At 49.5% G+C, this 13,870-nt stretch overlaps 1 protein-coding gene across 1 annotated transcript in view; it reads right to left on the bottom strand.

Annotated features, from left to right (window-relative positions):
- Window positions 1-13,870, bottom strand: part of NCAPD3 (non-SMC condensin II complex subunit D3) — a 61,419-nt gene that overhangs the window by 20,240 nt on the left and 27,309 nt on the right. The window contains exons 14-18 of the mRNA XM_068988356.1: window positions 13,639-13,773; window positions 12,662-12,882; window positions 6,058-6,249; window positions 5,639-5,736; window positions 5,436-5,551 (exon numbers count right to left, since the gene is read on the bottom strand). Coding sequence (XP_068844457.1) covers window positions 5,436-5,551; window positions 5,639-5,736; window positions 6,058-6,249; window positions 12,662-12,882; window positions 13,639-13,773 — 762 coding nt within the window. The remainder of the gene's footprint in view (window positions 1-5,435; window positions 5,552-5,638; window positions 5,737-6,057; window positions 6,250-12,661; window positions 12,883-13,638; window positions 13,774-13,870) is intronic.

Here is a 13,870-nt window from a genome sequence, read left to right on the forward strand (position 1 = left end):
GAAAATTGCAGAGGACGGAAAACTCCCAAGCTCACTCTATGATATCAAAACCAGACAAAGATACCACAAAAAAGTTACAGGCCAGTATCACTAATGAACATAGATGCAAAAATCCTCAACAAAATTCTAGCTAACAGAATCCAACAAAACATTAAAAGGGTCATATATCAGGATCAAGTGGACTTTATCCCAGGGACGCAGGGATTCTTCAATACATGCAAACAATCAATGTGATACATGACATACATGACATTAACAGATTTAAGTATAAAAACCAAATGATCATCTCAACGGATTGGGAGAAAGCTACTGACAAAACTCACCACCCATTTATGATAAAAACTCTCCAGAAAGCAGGCATGGCGGTGGTGGCTCAGTTGTGTCTGATTCTTGAGATCCCATGGACTGTAGCCCACCAGGCTACTCTGTCCATGGGGTTCTCCAGGCCAGAATACTGGAATGGGTTGCCGTTTCCTTCTCCAGGGGATCTTCCCAACTCAGGAATCAAACCCAGGTCTCCTGCATTTGCAGGCAGATTCTTTACCAACTGAGCTACAAGGGAAGCCCAAAAGTAAGCACAGATGGAACATACATCAATATAATAAAGGCCAGATATGATAAACCCACAGAAAATACTATTCTCAATGCAGGAAAAAAAAGCATTTCATCCAAAATCAGGAACAAGACAAGGGTGCCCACTCTGCCACTATTAGTCAACATACTTTTGGAAGTCCCAGCCACAGCAGTCAGAGAAAAAATAAATAAATAGAAGGAATCCAGATTGGAAAAGTAAAAACTTTACAGATGACATGATTCTTTACGTAAAAAACCCTAAAGATGCCACCACAAAATTACTAGCGCTCATCAATGAACACAGTAAAGTCACAGAATACAAAATTAATATGCAAATCCCTTGCACTCCTATACACTAACAATAAAAAATCAGAAGGACATTCACTTCTGTTTCAGGACTTACTCTACCACAGAATTACCTGCTACATGTGGGTCTCCCCCACTGCGTGGCAGGGGCCTTAGGAATGGGCAGTCTGACCATCACCCCAGGTAGCACCCCGCAGCTCAACCACAAGGCGGTACTCAAAGTTTGCCAAACTGCTGGCAAACCACCAACCATCATAACCCAGACTTCTGAGGCTGACCTGGCCTAAAATGTGTGCACACCCCTGCTGAGCTTTACACATCAACTGCACAACCTGGACCTTCTGGAACGAACATGCTGTGTCCCAGTCATCGGGGTCCCCAGGCCCCCGGCTGCTAGTGAGAGGAAGACTTCAGAGGCTGGGTGAGCTGCCGGTCAGCCCGCCTGCCTGCCCACCTTGGGCTCTGTGCCCACAGGCGCTCCCGCCGTGCCTCTAGCTCTGCCCTGAGCATCCCTGTTGACCAGAGCCGTGCCCAGGGGTGAGTCTGTCTGGTCTAGGCAGACCTCAGAACGCTTTTTCTTCAGTTGCCCAAGATCTGTCTCCTTGCAATTCCCACCTACTGGTCCAAACCAGTCCTAAGTGACCTTGAGTCACTCTGATTGTCTGAGTCTCTAGGCCGACTTGCTGCCCCACGCTTCTTCCTCTCACGCACTTCCTCCTCCAGCTGCTCACGCCAGGCCCCTCAGCCGCCCCAGCTAGCCTGCTCTGACCCCTCGCTGCCGCTCACCCGGTCTCACCCACCCTGCTCTGAAGGCTGTCCTGAGACAGAGGATGGGGCACTGGTCTCGGACCCAACCGGTGCAGACAGCAAGACCGCACCTCTGCTGCAGACACCAGCGCCACTCACAGCGCCCGCTGCGGACCGCGGCTCCACAGCGCCGTCAGCTCAGGGCCACCGGCAGAGCAGCCACGCCCACCTCCCAGCCTGTGGCTCCATGGTCGTGTCTTTGGCACCTGTTTTTCTCCGTAAAACACAGGATGTTCATTTATAGAAAAAGAAGAGACAGAGGTATGTCTCTGGTCGCCTGGATGGAGATCACCCCCAGCTTCCGGGACACATAGGGCCTCAGTCCCCCGTCCACCACGCTGTGGGGGCAGAGCCAGAACCCTGCCTTCTCCTGACACAGCAGTGAGCTCCACACTCTTCCAGTCTCGTTTCTACATGAGAAGAGAACTCAGCCTTCCCCACAGACGAACAAGGACCCAGCTTACAGTTCTGAGCACCGGGGCCCGTGGCGGGCAGACAGTGCGTCCTCTCGGCCCGGCTCCCCCCAGTGCAGACCCTCCTCCAGCCAGGGCTGGGGACCTGGGGTCCGAGCCACAGGCCTGGCTCCGCACCAACAAGCAACGCACCTCAGACACCAGCAGGATGGCACCCTCGGCACAGGCCAAAACCCCCACCTTCCCCCTGGCACTCTTCCTCATTATCAGCTTCTTGTTTTGTTTCTACCTGTTTTCTGCTATTCACACGTGCTCCTTACTGAGGGAATGTTCCTTACTTAAAAGGTTTTCACACACTTTCCTGGATCAGAGATAAATGGTTAGAAAATCAAATAAAATAAGTATCCCTTCCACCAAGAAGTGTCAAAAAGTTTAGTAAGGAAAATCCCAGACACAGAAAGAGCTGGGCATTTTTTAAATTAAGTAAATTTCAACCTGTTCACACCCTAAGCAAAAAAGTTACACTATGCTGTCTTACTATACCTGTTAACTTATGGGGGAAGGACATTTTAAAAGGAGCTTATACAAGAAAAGGAAGCCTAGCAAGGCGGCAGGCGGCTCAGATGAAGCAATGATGTTTTTATTCTAGGAAATGTAAATATATTGGTTGGCCATAAAGTTCGTTTGGGTTTTCCCATAAGATGTTACATAAAAACAAGAGCAAACTTTCTAGCCAACTCAGTATTTCGGCAATTATCTAATTTTTTACTTCTAAAATCATTATTAATAGTCCCCAGTCCTACGCTGCTTCATCATGATTAGCACTGTCTGGAAGTGCAATCCAGGCATACCTGGTGGCTCAGACGGTAGAGAATCTACCTAAAAAGTGGGAGACCGGGTACGATCCCTGGGTTAGGAAGATCCCCTGGAGAGGGAATGGCTGCCCACTCCAGTATTCTTCCCCAGAGACTTTCATGGACAGAGGAGCCTGGCGGGCTACAGTCCATGGGATTGCAGAGTGTCGGACATGACTGAGCAACTAACACTTTCACTTTCTTCACTTTCAGAAGTAAATTTCATGACAAAAACTGAATACATGGTAATAAGATGACCCATCATTAGAGATGCTGAAATGGAGAGCACTCAGAAGTTAAACTAATCCCCCATCTCCCACAGAACGCTGGTCTGTGAGGGAGCTTCCCGAGGGTGTGTCAGCAGGAGGCGCTGGTACCAGAGACATTAGGGGGAAATAGCACAAAGATCTACCAAAACCTTCTGGCCTGGGGGGAGGCCCGACCAGGAGGAGAGCGCTTACACACCCTGGGAGGGAGGGAGGAATTGAGGCAGGAGGGGCCACCAGGCTACTGTGAGCACCCAGCCTAAGAGGATGAGAAGACAGCCTTGCAGATTCCATCTTGGGACCAAGGGCCCAGCAGGCGTGCTTCCTAGAAGAACACACAGAAGAACTGTACAAAAAAGATGGTAATGACTGAGATGACAGTGATGGTATCATCACTCACCCACAGTCAGACATCCTGGAATGCAAAGTCAAGTGGGCCTGAGGAAGCATCACTACAAACAAAGCTGGTGGAGATGATGGAATTCGGGCTGAGCTATTCAAATCCTAAAAGATGATGCTGTGAAAGTGCTGCACTCAATATGCCAGCAAATTTGGAAAACTCAGCAGTGGCCACAGAATTGGAAAAGGTCAACTTTCATTCCAATCCCAAAGAAAGGCAAGGCTAAATAATGTTCCAACTATTGCACAATTGCACTCATCACACACGCTGGCAAAGTAATGCTCAAAATTCTCCAAGCTAGGCTTCAACAGTATGTGAACCAAGAACTTCCAGATGTTTAAGCTGGAGATCAAATTGTCAACATCTCTTGAATCATAGAAAAAGCAAGAGAATTCCAGGAAAACATCTACTTATGCTTACTGGACAAGACAATGGCAGCCCACTCCAGTGCTCTTGCCTGGAGGATCCCATGGACAGAGGAGCCTAGCAGGCTACAGTCCACGGGGTTGCAGAGAGCCGGGCACGGCTGAGCAACTCCACTCTCATGCTTTATTGATTACGCTAAAGCCTTTGACTGTGTGGATCACAACAAACTGTGGAAAACTCTTAAAGAGATGGGGCTACCAGACTACCTAACCTGTCTCCTGAGAAACCTGTATACAGGTCAAAAGGCAATAGTTAGAACCGGACATGGAACAACAGAGTGGTTCCAAATTGGTAAAGGAGTATATTGCCAAGGCTGTATATTGCCACCCAGCTTATTTAATTTATATGCAGAGACATCATGCGAAATGCTGGGCTGGATGAAGCACAAGCTGGAATCAAGATTGCCAGGAGAAATATCAGCAACCTCAGACATGCAGATGACACCGCCCTTATGGCAGAAGATGATGAAGGTGAAAGAAAAGCGAGAAAACAGAGATCATGGCATCTGGTCCCATCACTTCATGGCAGACAGACAGGGAAACAATGGCAACAGTAACTGACTTTATTTTCTTGAGCTCCAAAATCACTGCGAATGGTGACTGCAGTGATGAAATTAAAAGACGCTTGCTCCTTGGAAGAAAAGCTATGACAAACCTAGACAGCATACTAAAGAGCAGAGACATTACTTTGCCCACAACGGTCCACCTAGTCAAAGCGATGGTTTTTCCAGTGGTCATGTGTGGATGTGAGAGCTGGACCATAAACAAAGCTGAGAGCCAAAGGATTGATGCTTTTGAACTGTGGTGCTGGAGAAGACTCTTGAGAGTCCCTTGGACTGCAAGGAGATCAAACCAGTCTCTTCTAAAGGAAATTAACCCTAAATATTCATTGGAAGGACTGATGCTGAAGTTGAAACTCCAATATTTTGGCCACCTGACGTGAAGAGCTGACTCATTTGAAAAGACCCTGATGCTGGGAAAGATTGAAGGTGGGAGGAGAAGGGGACGACAGAGGATCATTGGTTGGATGCCATCATCGACTCAATGGACATGAGTTTGAGCAAGCTCCAGGAGTTGGTGAAGGACAGGGAAGCCCGGCATGCTGCAGTCCATGAGGTTGCAAAGAGTCAGACACGACCGAGTGACTTAAGTACCCAGGATGCACTTTCTAGAAGACAGTGGTGCCCAGAACCAAGGAGGTGACCTCCTAAAGGTGCTGTGTCTTTAGCAGCCAAGGTCTTCTTGGGGAATGTCAACTGCTGGTCAGATGGGCGCTTCCTTGAAGACCTAACTGCCCTTCCAGGCTGGCCGAGGAGCTACCCCCAGCCTCAGGGCAGAGCCCTCTGTCTCCGCATGGACGAGTGACAGCCGCGCACGAGTCTGTGGTGTACCTGTTCCTCCGCTGGTGTCCCTGCAGTTGCCCGGCACAGGCTTTGTAAAGTGTCAACAGCTGGGGTGATCAACATTGTCGACCAGCAGAATCCATTCAGCTTTTTCTTGAGAACATCTAAAAAGAGCCAATTCCCTCCAGGTTTTTAACTCTCAAAATAAAGTGAGAGGCAAGCCTTTCCACGATGCTCCGGAAGACACTCACCTGCCACCATGTCCCGGGTGCTCTGAGGAAGGTGCTTGGCGATATGCCGGATGACACACAGGATGTGCCCCAAGGTGTCTTCACTGGGGTTCTGCTGGCTGGGGAGAGGGCAGAGGAAGCGTCAGTGCAGAAGCCGGGACGCACTGCTGCCGGCGCAGCGCTCTCCTCCCGGATTATAGCACTGGAGGGAGGAGGGAGCCTGGCCCACAAGCCAAGCTGGGGAACGCGACGGCACTTCCTGTACTTGGACAATCAAAGCTTAACAGTGATTCCATTTTCCCTCTTGGTTTTTACACCAGAATTTAAAGAAAAGACCCATGTACACAAACAGCTAAGAGAGGGCCCACTTCCTCAAGACACAAGCCCTGTGTCCAGGACTCCCTCGGGTCTGGTGGCAGCCCTGTGACAAGAGTGCGAACCTGCTCATCCTCTCCCAGGCCTCGATGACAGTGGAGTGGTCCAGCACGGGCGACGCACCAGCCACCTTGGCAAGCAGCATCCAGGCAGGCGCAGAGTGCTCCTTTTCCGTGTGGGAGAGCACGTTGTTTACAAAAGTGGGGGAGAATCTATCTTTCCGGGACCAGATATGAAAAGCCTTGTTTAAATAGCAGCTGGAAAAGAGACGGAAAGCAGGACTGTCACTGAGTGCACAAGCCTCGACCACCCCTCAGTCCAGGCTGCGGGCTTCTGCGGCAGCCTCGCCTCCAGTACAGCAGCCACAAAGGGGTTCCCACCGGGGGGCACGTCTGATACCAACCGAGGTATCCTTCCAAATGCTACGACACCAAATACGGTATGTTAACCCACCTCCTCCCCAAAGTTTTTACTTTTAAAGGGAAGAATAAAGTTTCAGAATACACAAAAAAGGGGAAGTGAAGTCACTCAGTCGTGTCCAACTCTGAGACCCCATGGACTGCAGCCCACCCGGCTCCTCCCTCCATGGGATTCTCCAGGCAGGAGTACTGGAGTCGGGTGCCATTCCCTTCTCCAGGGGATCTTCCTGACCCAGGGATCGAACCCGGGTCTTCTGCATTCCAGGCAGACGCTGTAATCTCTGAGCCACCAGGGAAGAATACATGTGAGACCCTCTAAAACTTGTATGTACCCATATGTGGTAGGATGCCAACAGCACACACATGCAGAGCTTATGAGATTATAGTCACAGAACATGTAGACAATGTCCTTTTTCAGTGGAAGGGCTGGAGAGAAAGAACATCCCAGAGGTGAAATACAGTGGTGTTAAAGGAGCTCAACTTAGCTATGACCTGTCAAAACCACTCAGAACTACATATTTCAAACTTTTCTAAAAGAAAACAAAAAATTCTTCTGATGTATTAAAGTGTCTGTGTGATGTCACTGCTACTCTTAGACCATTTCTTATTTTTTCCCATAGCAGTGAATGACATATGACTCGTGAGACAAATGTGACATTTTATATTTAAGTGGAAAAACAAATACATTCCTTCTCCAAGTAATTTCTTCTTCTGCTAGGAACACACACACATATTCAGGTTAGCAAAATCTTTTCATTAAATGAAAGAAACAATTCTCAAAGCGCAGAGAAGATGCCTGCAAGAAAGTGAACACACCCATACACAGTAAGCAAATGCATATAGATGAATGGGCTGTATTAGCAAATTAGCTTTTGTCTAAAAAAATCTATCTAGACTTTTACTGCAAATGACTAACATGATTCAAACCTAATTGCTGTCCAAACCAAGATACAGTGAATTGACAAATATTTTAAATTTATCTACAAGAATCACACAGAGTATTAAATGACATTTACTACAGGAAGCCAACAGAATGAGAAGTGTCCTCTGAACTTAACAGTTTCAAGAGCTCAAATCCAGCTCCCCTGGAGGGTGGTCACACACACCCTCCACCAGCGATGAGCTGTCTCCAAAGGCCCCCTGACTGGACCCAGCCAGTATCAACCCACTGCAGTCACAAGAATGCAGCTCAGCAAACACCACCTGGGCTTCCTGAAAATCACGGCTGGCCGCCAGCCTGAGAGCCACCCACCGCGCCCTCGGGGCCTGCCACAGCGACCCCTGCGGCGGAGGACTGGCCCTTCTCCCTGACACCGCAGTGCACCGCCTGACCGGTGCGCAGACTCCTGTGCTTCTCATCGCGCCAGATGCGGACTCCGAGAAGGTCTGTTCCACGCTCTCTGCTCCAATCTACAGCCTAGCCTGGCGACTCCCTCCACCACGAGAAGAGCCAAAAGCAGGCATTTAAAGCAGGGCTCCACGCACAGCACTCCCCTGCCCTGGCTGGCCCCAGCTCTGCTTCCTGGCCCAGAAATCCCCTAGCAGCCCTGTCATTTAGGATCCGAGAGGGTCAGGCCTCTCGGTCTCTGCGCTGCCATTTCCTGCCTGGAGACCCTCACCACCAGGCCGGTCTAGCTCATCTCAACTCTTCCCACCTCCAGAGACGACTGCAGTCACACCACCATTGACGGAAGCCACTCTAAGCCAGAGAAAGAAAAGGAGATAAAAACCATGCAGGGGAAAGAAAAAATGAAACTTCTAGGAAATTACCCAGGAAGACATCTCCATACCCTACAAGACATCTATAGGAAAAACCTACAAGACATCTATAGGAAAAGAGTTCTTAAAAAATCCATTAACCATAAACAAAACCACTAACAAACTGAACTCGCCAAAAGGCACCATTAGGAGACTGAAGAGGCAAGCACTGGGCTGGGGGAGGAATCTGTGGCGCGTGCAGCAGTGATTCCACACGTTGAACGCTTTGGGGTGAACGAGCACAAGAGCGACAGACAGCCTGACTACAAACCGGGCGCGGTATCTGGGCAGGCAGTAGACAACGTGAGCATCTAGATGCTAATCCCCCTGTGAGAGGGGCTCACTGCATCAGTCACCATGGCAGTGCAAATTAAGACCCCCAAGAAATACAAGCACTGGCCACGAAAATGACCAAAAAGACAGACCGAGGGCACCAAGACAGGCAGCAACTGCAGCTCTCAGAAGGGCTTCAGCCCGGCACCACCACTCTGGAGCGCTGCCTGCAGCGACTTCAGGGAGGATAAGAGCAGGCCCAGCAGCACCGCTCCTGGGGACACTCGCAACAGAGATGTGCACCAAAGACACGCCCAGAAATAGTCACAGCATTCTCCCCCACAATAAAAAACTGGAAACGATCCATCGTCAGCTGACAGCCGACAGGATACATGAACTGTGGCTCCTTCATGAATGGGACACACACACCCAACAATGACGGTGAACGCGCTACAGCTGCACACGGGCCCCCGAGTGGGCCTGGCACTTCTGTGAGCAGAAGCAGCCAGACCCACAACGCGCAGAGACCACGGAATCCCCTTCAGGTGAACAGGCGGCACAGAGAAGCCACACCCGAGCTAGCGCCAGCAGGCCCGCCTCTGAGGCGAGGAGCGCCCGGAAGGGAGAGGGGGTGCTCCCCGGCCGAGCACGGCTCTGCCTCTGGACGCAGGGACCACACCCGCTCGGGCCGGGTCCTCTGTGCTGCGCGGCTTCCTCACCCACGGAGCCGAGAACAGAGGTGGACGGCGAGGAGTGGAAGGCTGTGGCTGAGCCACGCCACACGCCGGGACTCCCGGCTTCCGGCCAGGGATGAGGCTTGAGCGCTCAGAGCTTTCGTGTAATAAAGTTTTACTGAAGTATAAAGGAGACAGAGAAAGCTTCTGACATAAGACATCAGAAGGGGGCAGAAAGAGTACCCCCCCACTAAGTCGGACACGACTGAGTGACTGAACTAACTGAACTGAACTGCTGCTGCTGCTGCTGCTGCTGTCGCTTCAGTCGTGTCCAACTCTGTGCGACCCCATAAACGGCAGCCCACCAGGCTCCACCATCCCTGGGATTCTCTAGGCAAGAACACTGGAGTGGGTTGCCATTTCCTTCTCCAATGCATGAAAGTGAAAAGTGAAAGTGAAGTCGCTCAGTCATGTCCGACTCTTCGCGATCCCATGGACTGCAGCCCACCAGGCTCCTCTGTCCATGGGGTTTTCCAGGCAAGAGTACTGCAGTGGGGTGCCATTGCCTTCTCCGGAACTGAACTGAGCAGTCTGTTAATGAAAGAAAGGAATGTCTTAAAACCCAGAGAATGGCACCAGGCCCCGCATCCATAAAATGTATTTTGGGATAATCTCAGCACCAGAGGATTCATCCCAGGCCATAAAACGATTGACTTGAATCTTGTAGAAGGGCAGATTACCATACAAACAGTTTCGTTTACATAGATTAGGGGAACAATGTCTGAGTATAACATACTGGTTTGTCAAGTAGGTTCTGAGCCATTAGGTGGAACCAACTTGAAGACAGAGTTTGGGGTAAATGCATAGGACATTAACATAGCTTAAGACAAACATTTCCGTAAGAAAAATGCATTGGTTAACTCAAGGTTTGAGAAAAGTTAAGTTCAGGTGGAACCAGGTGTCATTATGGCAACACAGTATTTTAAGAGAAACCTCTTTTTATTTGCACAAAGGGGGGGAAAATATATATATATATATCACTAGTTTGTTTCCTCCTGCTGCTTAAGAGAGAGAGAAAACAATGTCTGACACTTGCAGCCTATTTCCTCCATTTGGAAACCCCTGGCCTTCCTGCCTGTTACCCTCTCAGAAGAAAGGGAAAGATATACCCAATTGAATTCAGAGTTCTAGAGAATATCAAGGAGAGATAAGAAAGTCTTCTTAATTGAACAATGCCAAGAAAGAGAGGAAAAAACAGAATGGGAGAGACCAGTGATCTCTTAAAAAAACTGGAGATACGAAGGAACTATTTCATGCAAAGATGGGCACAATAAAGGGCAGAAATAATCAGGACCTAATGGCAGCAGAACAGATTAAGAAAAGGTGACAAGAATACACAGAACTACACAAAAAAGGTCTTAATGATCCGGATAACCACGAAGGTGTGGTCACTCGCCTAGAGCCAGACATCCTGGAGTACGAAGTCAACTGGGCCTTACGAAGCATCACTATGCAGAAACCTAGTGAAGGCGAGGAAACGCCAGCTGAGTGTTTCAGATCCTGAAAGATGATGCTCTGAAAGTGCTGCACTCTACACCAGCCGGCTGGGAGAACTCAGCAGTGGCCACAGGACTGGAAAAGGTCAGTGTTCATTCCAATCTCAGAGAAGGGCGACACCAAAGAATGTTCAAACTACTGTACAACTGTGCTCACTTCACATGCTAGCAAGGCAATGCTCACAATGCTTCAAGCCAGGCTTCAGCAGTACATGAACCAAGAACTTACAGATGTGTAAGTTGGGTTTAGAAAAGGCAGAGGAACCAGAGACCAAATTGTCAGCATTTGTTGGATCATAGAGAAAAAAGTTAGGAATTTCAGAAAAACATCTACTTCTGCTTCACTGACACTGCAAAAGCGTTTGACTGCGTGGATCACAACAAACTGTGGAAAATTCCTAAAGAGATGGGAACGCCAGGCCACCTTACCTGTCTTCGTAAGAAACGTGTACACAAGTCAAAAAGCAACACTTAGAATCTTACATGGAAAAAATGAATGGTTCAAAACTGGGAAAAAGAGTATGACAAGGCTGTGTACTGTCACCCTGCTTATTTAACTGCTATGCAGAGCACATCATGCGAAATACTGGGAAATGAATCCCAAGCAGGAATCAAGATTGCCGGGAGAAGTATCAACAACCTCAGATATGCTGATGGTACCATTCTAAGAGCAGAAGATGAAGAGGAGCTAAAGAAGGGTCTCTTGATGAAGGTAAAGGAGGACAGTGAAAAAGCTGGCTTGAAATTTAACATTCAAAAAACTAAGATCATGGCATCTGGTCCCATCACTTCATGGTAAACAGAAAAGAGGCAGCAGTGGCAGACTGCAGGTGGTGACTTTAGCCACGAGACTAAAAGGCCCTTGCTCCTTGGAAGGAGAGCTATGATAAAGCTAGACAGTGTGTTAAAGACCAAAGAAATCACTTTGCTGACAAAGGTCCATATAGTCGAAGCGATGGTTTCTCCACAGTCATGTATGATCGTGAGAGCTGGGCCATAAAGAAGGCTGAGCACCAAAGAATTGATGCTTCTGAACTGTGCTGCTCGAGAAGACTCTTGAGAGGCCCTTGGACTGCAAGGAGATCCAACCAGTCCATCCTAAAGGAGATCCACCCTGAATATTCACTGGACGGGACTGATGCTAAAGCTGAAGCTCCAGTACTCTTCGCCACCTGATGCGAAGAGCAGTCTCATTAGAAAAGACCTTGATGCTGGGAGAGGCTGAAGGCAGGAGAAGGGGACAAAAGAAGACGAGATGGTTGGATGGCATCACAACTTGATGGACATGAGTTTGAGTGAGCTCCGGGAGAGGGTGAAGGACGGGGAAGCCTTGTGCACTGCCATCCATGTGTTTGCTGACAGTCAGACATGACTTAGTGACTGAACAACAACACTATACTAACCCTGTTACTCTTCCCATTGGATGCTGATTCCTCCATACCCACACATAAACAAGGAGGGAGGTACCTCTTGTACAGTAAAGAAAACAAAGAAAGGAGAACACAGTCAAAGGAGCCCGAGCAAAGGCCAGCTGCTAGCTCCCTGCCGCAGAGACCAGCACTGATCAGCACAGGTGCCAGCTCGCTGCTGCACTGCCCCTGCACAGCGAGCACCAGGGAGCACCACGCGGGAAGGGCACGGCGGCGCGGTTAGGTCACCAGTCCAGCAGAGCGTCAGAAAGCCTAACGCGTCCTCATCAGGGAGTCATCTGTCGCAGCCAGAACTGTGGGAAGTTAACGGCAATGCAGCTGATCCACTAATGCCTCCCACTACACGCTACGACAGCAGCTCGAAGCTGGGGACCCTCAGAAAGGCGAAGGAAGGCTTCACAGAGACTGTCACCACAAACGCTGAGAGACTTGAGCTAGGTCAAGAGAAAGAGACCAGGATTGGGTCTGTATATCAAGCAATTTGGAGAGCTGATTTTCCAGTATCAACCCAGGAACTGATAACCAAGGCCCATCACGCAGCCGCCCAGGACAAGCATACCCCAGCTTCCGGCTGTCCGTGTCCAGCAGCGACAGCAGCGCCCAGGCGAGCGCCTGGCCATCGTCCGCAGCGCAGCCCTCGCGGTGGTGCTGGACGCTCTGCAGCAGGAGCCGGTCCAGGCACTCCAGGGCCTTGTCCTGCACGCTGCTCTCGTCGTCCATCACGGCCGGGACCACGCCCCCCAGCCAGGCCTTCTGTATCTGCACACACTGCGGCTGGGCCTGAGAAGTCCAAGTCAGGAAGTCATAAAGGTGCGAGCACAGATCACACAAAGGTGTGAGCCATGTTTTAGGATGTGTTATTAGGTGGTTCCAACACAATTACAGACAAAACCTCACAGTGGGAAAATGTCATGCTCCAAATATAAGTGAAAACAAAGTTCAAGTTCCAGCTACTATAAAGCAGAGCATATTGAAATTTTAGACTTAAAGTGATTATCACTGGTAATAAAGCAGCACTTTTTTGGAATAACTCAAAATTGAGAGAAAAAGTATCTATCTCAAGGAGGAATCAGAAAAGATGCTAATGAAGAAAGTCAAACCAGGCATTGTTTAAAGTTTTCTGCTGTGAAAAAAAAAAACAAAAACACTTTACGAATTCTTCAAAAGCTAGCCAGCAGAAGTGAACTATACATAGTACACAGACAGTGTCAGTGGAGCTGCTCCTTTGGGAACGTCACCTATACAGGCTTCGATGGACAAAAAATAGTGCAGGCCTCTGGCCTAACCAAACTGGTTTTAAACTTCACATTTCTGTGTGAGATGCATGCTGACTATTAGCGGTTTCCAGCACTAGCCCACGTGGTGCATGCATATTTAACAGGAAATGCAATCCAGCACAAGCGGTGGAGAGGTTCCTCTCTGTACACTGCTGGTCCCATGGTGGCTCAGGAGGGTTGCTAACGGGCACGCCATCATCATTAGGCTGGGTTATCCTGATGGAGAAGGGCACCTCAGACACACCGTGGCCAGCCTCACCAGGAGCAGCTCGGTGAGAGACTGCAGGGCCTGCTTGCGGACAGACACTGCGACGTCCCGGCAGCGGTCCTGCAGGATGATGAGCTCGTCCTGCAGACTCGCGATGTCACAGTGCTTCAGGAGGTTCACCAGGACCTAGAAGGTATGCAGGTCACACCGGCGGCGACACAGGCGCCAGTCAGCACAGACTGCACACAGAACAATCCTTCAAGTTCCTGACTCTCTGTTTTGA

The sequence above is a fragment of the Capricornis sumatraensis genome, chromosome 16 (assembly GCF_032405125.1).
Source record: "Capricornis sumatraensis isolate serow.1 chromosome 16, serow.2, whole genome shotgun sequence".
Taxonomy (NCBI): Eukaryota; Metazoa; Chordata; class Mammalia; order Artiodactyla; family Bovidae; genus Capricornis; species Capricornis sumatraensis.